We start from the raw sequence: 8029 nt of genomic DNA, 5'->3' as shown, positions 1-8029 counted from the left end.
CCCGCTGTGCTCTATATTTTGATGGGCTGTGTGCTTGATGTTGCGTGGTCGTGCAGCCACATGTTGCTGTGTGATGTTTCGTTGCCGTGGTCGCAAAGATGCTGTCGTGTGTTGCTACGAGTTGTGTTGCTATGAGTTGTGTTGCTATGAGTTGTGTTGCTATGAGTTGTGTTGCTATGCGTTGTGTTGCTAGACTGGCTGTTGTGCGGTGTCGTATTGCCGCTTATGTTGTAGATGTTTGTGTGGGCTAAATTTCATACTGAACATTTAGTCCTCACACTCCCCCCCCCCACTTCGGTGATCTTATGCCCCGCTGGTCCTCGGGTATGTGTATGCGGCGACTACCGGTGTGGTAGCCATATGCGCCGTCGGGGCGCGCGTAGTACTGACGATGGCGTGCGCGGCGGAAACTGGTGCGGTAGCCGGAGGCGCGTGAGATGGCTTCTGTATGGGCTACGGACGCTTGTTGCCTTGCTTGCGCGTTAGTCCCGTGAACGGAGACGGCGTGTGCCGTGGCAGCGCGTGTCGCGTCGACTGCGGTGTATGCGTTGACCACACGTATGGCTGCAGCACGGCATGCGGCGGCAGTGTGCGTTGCTTGCGCGCGTGGAGGTACAAGCGGTGGGTATGCGTCTGGCGGTTGCTTGTGCTTGATTTTCCTAAGACTTTTACTTTTCGCGCCGTTCGGTGTGCTATTTCTGGGTGTTACCGGCGGTCCGCTACCCTCTGTGATGCGCGCTACGGTTTGCTGTGTAGGTATTTTGGTTAAAACGATATGGTGGCCGCCACCGGAAACCGTCGTTCCAGTGCTGCCTAGCGCGTCCAGGCCAAGTATGACATCATCAACTGCGCCGGGCATGACATTCAGTACTGCGTGGTGGTATGATTTTCCGATGCGAACCTCAGCTCTTACGGCTTCAAATATCCTGCTGATGGTGCCATTGGCCATGAATACCTCGATATCCACGGTTATCTTCTCCCCGTTCCCAGAGCTTATCATGCGTTCCGCTAAGTTGGCTGACACGAAACTTTTCGAGGCGCCTGTGTCGATGACGGCCTCCGCCAATTCCCCTCCAAGTTGTATTGGGGCGTAGATCCGGCCATGTTCCTGGCGCATGGTCGCTGGGTTTTCGGCCCTGGGTTTTGCGAATTCACCGCGTTTTGTCCTGGGTGGAGCTGTCCGGTCGTACCCCTGGCGATGGTGACAGCACTCTACTGTCCGCACATCGGCTCGGCCGCATTTCCAGCAAAATAGCTTTCGCGCGTTGCGGCATCTCCTAGCGTAATGTCCTTCTTGACCACACCTTCTGCATACGTTACTTGGGTTAGACCGGGTCGTTGGTGGTTGATGGCACTGTAGGTTCATCGCTGCCTTGTGCGGTGGAACTGGATGCCGTTGGGCCGAACGCTCCGATGGATGTTGATGAGGTGATCTGCCCGACCGTGTAGGCGGCGCTTCAGGGTTATCTCCTACAACGTGACTCGCGACTTCACGTCGGGGCGCTTCCGGCGTTCGGCGTTGGTTTTCGAGAATGCCCTCGTATTCTTCAGCGAGTGTGAGGAGTGTCGCCAGGGTATTAAAGTCTTGTCGTCGAATGTATAATAAATAATCGGGGTGACTGTTCCGAAAGATCCTTTCCAATTGTTGTTCCCTGCTGTATCTGGCGCGGCGCATCAAGCTCTGTATCGCGAGCACGTAGTCCTTGTACTTTTGCCGTGTGTGCTGTCTTTGCTGCCGTATGTCATCCTCTAGGCGCTCGAAGTACCGGGCCGGTAGGAAGAAGCTTAGAAAATCTTGCTTGAAAGGGTCCCAGCTCTTCCAGTGCTCGTTGTTGTTGCGGTACCATTGGAGGGCTTTGTCACGTAGTAGCTCGGGCATGATTCTTGGGAGTAGGTCTAGATTAAACGTGTATATCTCGGCCAGCTCCTCTAAGCGTTCCACGAAGTCTAGCGGGTCTCGTCCACCGTCGTAAGTTACTGACCACTTCCGTACCTGGTCCATGATAAGCGCGATAGACACCAGATGCTCCTTGCAAGCATTATCCAGCAACAAAGTGTTCGCCGATTCCGTCATTTTACTCGTATCAAACATATAATAATTTTTCCTTTGCACGCGTACGATCTACCAAGGGTCCCTGCTCGGGCGCCAATTGTAACGAAGCGTTTTATTCGCCCCGCCGCTTCTTCTACAATGCTGGGGTATACTCGCCGTGTCCAGGGTTCGTTACAATAAATTTGTAGTTTCGGGGCTCTGGTAAATCGCACTTTATTAATTTAATTTTCTTAATTTCTATAAAGAACATATAACAAATAACAAAACTTGCTGGCGTCACTTGCAGTGGTTGGGTAACGGCTTCCTGTCCCGTTATGGGCCCGTTAGGCGGTAGTGGCGTGGCTTCAATTCTGGTGAGCAGCGCTCTGTTGACGCCGTTGAGTGGCGCGCTGCTGACGGCGACGGATAGCGCTCTTGCTGGCGCGCTTGGCGTGGCGCTGCTGACGACGACGGGTAGCGTTCTTACGGGTGCGCTTGGTGTTGCGCTGTCGGCGGCGACGATGAGAGGCGCTCGGTTAACGCCGATGAGTAATGCCCTTGTGAGTGGGGCTCTGCTGGCGACTGTAAGTAGCGCTCTTGTTGGCCCGCTTGGCGTTGCGCTGTCGACGGCGCCGGATAGCGCTCTTGCTGGCGCGCTTGACGTGGCGCTGCTGACGACGACGGGTAGCGCTCTTGCGGGTGCGCTTGGTGTTGCGCTGTTGGCGGCGCCGGATAGCGCTCTTGCTGGCGCGCTTGACGTTGCGCTGCTGACGACGACGAGCGGAGATCGTTCGTACGCGGCTTCGCGGTAGACAGTGGCGAGCGGCGATCGAAACCGTTTTTAATGATTACTACTCTGAGTGGTGATGTCTTGCGGTGTGTGTACCACTCGCAAGCAATCGCTCCATTCAGCGGTAGTTCTCACTATCAAATATGGTTTTTCTACCTTTGAGGGGCGATGTCTTGTGGTGTGTGTACCACTCACAAGCTATCGCTCCCTTCAATTTTAGTCGTTCGCTCGCGACCACAACTCCGTGCTGACTGACTGTTTTCTGGTTGTGCTCTATATTTTATGGGCTGCGTGCTTGATGTTGCGTGGTCGTGCAGCACAAAGATGCTGTCGGGTGTTGCTACGAGTTGTGTTGCTATGAGTTGTGTTGCTTGACTGGCTGTTGTGCGGTGTCGTATTGCTTGTGTGGGCTAAATTCCTCAGGGATATTTGGTCCTCACACCAGCTAACGGAAATATGCATACAAAAGATTTCTAGAGTTGTTTTTGTTTAAACTACTGCGAATATGAGATAGAGTTCCAGATGTGGATAGCATTGACAAAGAATATCCGTGCAGAGCTGAGATAATGCACATAGGTGTGAACAGTCAAGTTGTTTACTCTAGATGATTTGGGGAACGTTAATTTTTCCAACAGATATTTGGGCGCCTTATTCGTCATGAGACGAAAAAAGAATAAACAATTTCTAGCTTAAGATACCCGAAATTATGCTACAAAACACAAATAGTACTTTTGGGAAAATATAATTTTTAGTACATCTATTTAAATAAACATTTTTAAATTTCTTTCCTATAGGTGAACCTATTGATGAGCGCGGACCCATTCCAACAAGCAAGACCGCTCCCATTCATGCTGAAGCTCCTGAATTCGTCGACATGTCTGTCGAACAAGAAATTTTAGTAACCGGAATCAAAGTCGTCGACTTACTAGCTCCCTATGCAAAAGGTGGCAAAATTGGTTTGTTTGGGGGCGCTGGAGTCGGAAAGACCGTATTAATTATGGAGTTGATCAATAACGTTGCCAAGGCTCATGGTGGTTATTCAGTCTTCGCAGGTGTTGGAGAGCGCACGCGTGAAGGCAATGATTTGTACAATGAAATGATCGAGTCTGGTGTAATTTCACTGAAAGACAAAACATCGAAGGTAGCTTTGGTATACGGTCAAATGAACGAACCCCCAGGCGCTCGAGCTCGTGTTGCGTTGACTGGATTAACTGTTGCCGAATATTTCCGTGACCAAGAGGGTCAAGATGTATTGTTATTTATTGATAACATTTTCCGTTTCACCCAAGCCGGTTCTGAGGTATCCGCTTTATTGGGTCGTATTCCATCTGCTGTGGGTTATCAACCAACTCTTGCTACTGATATGGGTTCTATGCAGGAGCGTATTACCACCACCAAGAAAGGTTCAATCACTTCAGTTCAAGCTATTTACGTACCTGCTGATGATTTGACCGATCCTGCCCCAGCAACAACATTTGCTCACTTGGATGCTACAACAGTACTGTCGCGTGCTATTGCAGAACTGGGAATTTATCCAGCTGTGGATCCTTTGGATTCTACTTCACGTATCATGGATCCTAATATTATTGGTCAAGAGCACTACAACGTAGCACGTGGTGTACAGAAAATTCTGCAAGACTACAAGTCACTGCAAGATATCATCGCCATTTTGGGTATGGATGAGTTGTCTGAAGAGGATAAACTTACAGTTGCACGTGCTCGCAAGATCCAACGTTTCTTGTCACAGCCGTTCCAGGTTGCTGAAGTGTTTACCGGTCACGCTGGAAAACTGGTACCACTCGAAGAAACCATTAAGGGATTCAATCAGATTTTGGCAGGCGAATACGATCATCTTCCTGAAGTTGCATTTTATATGGTTGGACCAATTGAAGAAGTCGTCCAGAAAGCTGAACGTTTGGCAAAGGAGGCCTCATAAGTTCAGGTGTAAGAGTAAACGCTAAATAAAAACCAATGGTCGCTGCGTTAACAGCTTCAGTTGATCTAACATATTATTGAATTCGTGAATATATTTAACTGCCGAATAAAATGTTATTTCTTTAATATTAATGATTTTTTTTCAAGCCGTGTCTTGTCGGTGATTAATTTACCAGTGTTGTTGTTAGAGCTCGAGGTCCTTACTGATTGGATGTAGCTATGTTCCTGGCAGGTTAAATCTGGTAATATATACGTGACCATCATGAGATGTGAGATTAATTGCGTTTGCCTATCTAAACAACTGGCCCAGTTAAGGTCTGGATATTGTAGGTTAAACTCGGCCTTCTTATTTCTTCGGCGGCCTAATTTCACTTGTATGCCATAATGGCTTGTATGCAGCTCTCAAGAAGAGCAAAAACTCAATATAAAATGACGAACAAGAAATGGCTAAGAAATTTTCTTGAGTCAAATTTCCTTAACCCATTAAAGCCTGCTCATAGATCCCGTCGTGTGATTTTATTAAAATTTTATTAGAGTGCTTATATAAGTCATAGAAGTTGTCTTGCTAAATTTCAGGCATATAACTTTTACCATAATCGTGATTTTCAGGGGGTATTTAAATACCCATCCGTCAGATCTGAGTTCTGACCATATATAAAATGCGTAGTATGGCAGCACACTTTTGCCAATGCAAACATCTGATATAGGTTGTGTAATGAAAGTATTATCAAAACAGCATTGAAAAATAACTTTTGTGCATATAAGTGAATACCAAAATTTTGTGTTGATCAGTAAAAATGATAAGAAAAAAGTTTTTAACCGCTTTGGAACTACAGGCAGAAGTAGATAGTTGGAGTGACGAAGATGAATCCGGTGGATATGCAGATGAAATAAATATCATTATTGCGCCACCTGAAAAAGTGGATGCTGTCAGTGATACGGAAGAACTAGATGACAATATTCAAATTACCACAGATGTCGAAAGGTTTCCTCAAGAAGTAGCCGGCAGTTTTGAAGTGGAATATATATATAACGACGGCAATAAAAACTTGGTGAAAATCGCAGACGACGGTCTCAATTTGCAGCCATCCACATCGAAAGCGGCACAAGAAACTCGCAAAGTGATTGAATCACAAAACCCAAAGTGGAGCCACCGGCAAAACTACGAGTTTGGCAAGGAACCTTTTGATAATACTGCAAGCTCACATAAGGAGCTATATGAGAAGATTGGTAAGTAGCCTCGCGTTTTTTCTTAAACTTATTACTTATTGAGTGCATTCAGGATCAATGTCTCCACTTCAGTTGTGGAATTGCTTCATAGATGATGAGGTACTTATGCTTGTTGTAGATAGCACAAATGAGTATGCTGCACAAAATAATGATCCTGAATTTGTCACAACAATGGACGAAGTAAAGAGTTTCCTTGGCATTTTGTACATTACTGGCTATCATACCTTGCCTAACATACCAGCATATTGGTCTAATAGGGAATCTCTAGGTTGTGAATATATAAAGAGATCTATGAGCCGAGACAGATTTAAACAAATCAAGAAATATATACACGTTTGTGATAACCAAAACCTTCGGCCGAGTGACAAATTTGCTAAAGTATCGCCGCTGAATGATACTTTGAATAAAAAGTTCATGCAGTTCGGCGTATTCTCCCACAATTTAAGCATAGATGAGCAGATGATCGCTTATTATGGACGTCATTCGTGTAAAATGTTTATAAAAAGCAAGCCAATCCGATTTGGGTACAAATACTGGTGTTTGACATCGGACGATGGCTACTGTTACCAGTTCATACCGTATGCAGGTGCAGCTACAAAATTCAGTAATGATTATAGCCTTGGAGAAAACGTTGTTCTCCAATTATTGTCCCATCTCGAACGTCCCGAGAACCACAATGTGACGTTTGATAACTTTTTTACGAGTTATAAGCTGATGCGTCGCTTGAGCTGTAATGGGTACTTCGCAACGGGCACTGTGCGTGATAATCGAACTAATTATGCTCCTTTGGTGTGCATTAATGATATGAAGAAAAGATCGAGAGGAAGCTCTGATTTCGTATTTGATAGCAATAACAAAGTACTAGTTACACGCTGGAATGACAATTCGGTAATTTCTTTATACAATAATTTTTTTTTTTAATTTTTTCTGTTGTATAATATTCTTTTGTTTTGTGATGAATATATAACAGGTTGTAACTATTATGTCAAACTTTCTTAAACATGAGCCACTACGCCATGTTAAGAGATATGATCGCAAAGGCAAGAAAATGATTACTGTTCCCCAGCCGTTGCTCATTCACGAGTACAATCATCGCATGGGTGGCGTAGACTTGTTCGACAATGCTATGAACAATTATCGCATTAAAATTCGTGGAAAGAAGTGGTATTGGCCATTGCTAACGAATGCTTTTGATGCAGCTATGGTTAATGCCTGGAAACTGAAAGTGTTTTGTGCAAAATATGAAAAGTCCAAGCCGATGAATCAATTCGATTTCCGTGTGGAAGTTGCGGAAGCTTTGGTAACTGATGTACGTACTTGTAAACGACGAATAACCAACCGAGATGGAGGCCAACGGACAGACGGTTTGAATCACATTGTAGAAACATTGGATCGGCGCGCCCGCTGTCGTCAATGCGGCATAAAAACTCAATTTGGATGTAAAAAGTGTAACGCATTGCTTCATCCAAAAAAATGTTTTTCTGACTATCACAATGCAGTCGAACCCGATGCAAAAAAATAAAAAGATCTCACTAATAAATATTTCATAATAAATAATATATTTTGCATTACTTATTTCCTTTTCTTTAATAAAAAATACAGAAGGACCTTCATTTTTTTCCTTCTAAGAAAGTTATGTTAAAGTCAATATAATCTAATATTTTATACTCTTTTCGCCGGATGGGTATTTAAATACCCCCTCCAAGACATAGGAGCCAGATTCCCAGTGCATTTGCGTGATCAAGTTTTTGGTTCCTGCTGTGTTTAGAGAATACTATAGGCAAACTGATCATGTATTTTGACCTTGTTCTACTAACTTTTAAATTTTATACGAATTGGCAAATATAATTTTTTTATTTTTTTCAATTTACCACATTTGATTAAAAAAACGGCAAAAACCATTCGGAATTCCGTAACATTTTATAGAAACAGTAACTTACACCACAATTTCGTAACCTTGCAAAAAAAAAATCAGTCTCATAGCTGTTACGGTCCCCGAGATATGGCGATTTGGATGAACTGTGTTTTGGGGGTATTTAAAT

The 8029-nt window shown here is 44.8% G+C and overlaps 2 protein-coding genes across 2 annotated transcripts in view; both read left to right on the top strand.

Annotated features, from left to right (window-relative positions):
* LOC108360356 (ATP synthase subunit beta, mitochondrial) overlaps positions 1-4885 on the top strand; it is a 40603-nt gene extending 35718 nt beyond the window's left edge. The window contains exon 4 of the mRNA XM_017612611.1: positions 3617-4885. Coding sequence (XP_017468100.1) covers positions 3617-4758 — 1142 coding nt within the window. The 3' untranslated portion in view covers positions 4759-4885. The remainder of the gene's footprint in view (positions 1-3616) is intronic.
* Positions 4886-4943: 58 nt separating this feature from the next.
* On the top strand, positions 4944-7509 carry LOC108360355 (piggyBac transposable element-derived protein 3-like). The gene is made up of 3 exons (XM_017612610.1): positions 4944-5987; positions 6040-6875; positions 6958-7509. The coding sequence occupies exons 1-3, from the start codon at positions 5555-5557 to the stop codon at positions 7507-7509; spliced, it is 1821 nt and encodes a 606-aa protein (XP_017468099.1). The 5' UTR covers positions 4944-5554.
* The last annotated feature ends 520 nt before the right edge of the window (positions 7510-8029 follow it).

This window comes from Rhagoletis zephyria, unplaced genomic scaffold, assembly GCF_001687245.7.
Source record: "Rhagoletis zephyria isolate East Lansing unplaced genomic scaffold, Rhagoletis_zephyria_1.1 Rzeph_scaffold_00560, whole genome shotgun sequence".
Lineage (NCBI taxonomy): Eukaryota > Metazoa > Arthropoda > Insecta > Diptera > Tephritidae > Rhagoletis > Rhagoletis zephyria.
The sequence above is the reverse complement of the archived record's forward strand: the minus strand, read 5'-3'. Positions and strand labels throughout refer to the sequence as shown.

Coding starts and splice junctions, on each gene's coding strand:
- LOC108360355 (XM_017612610.1), top strand. CDS start 5,555: ATGATAAGAAAAAAGTTTTTAACCGCTTTGGAACTACAGGCAGAAGTA. Junction 5,988..6,039: donor GGAGCTATATGAGAAGATTG/GTAAGTAGCCTC, acceptor GAGTGCATTCAG/GATCAATGTCTCCACTTCAG. Junction 6,876..6,957: donor CACGCTGGAATGACAATTCG/GTAATTTCTTTA, acceptor AATATATAACAG/GTTGTAACTATTATGTCAAA.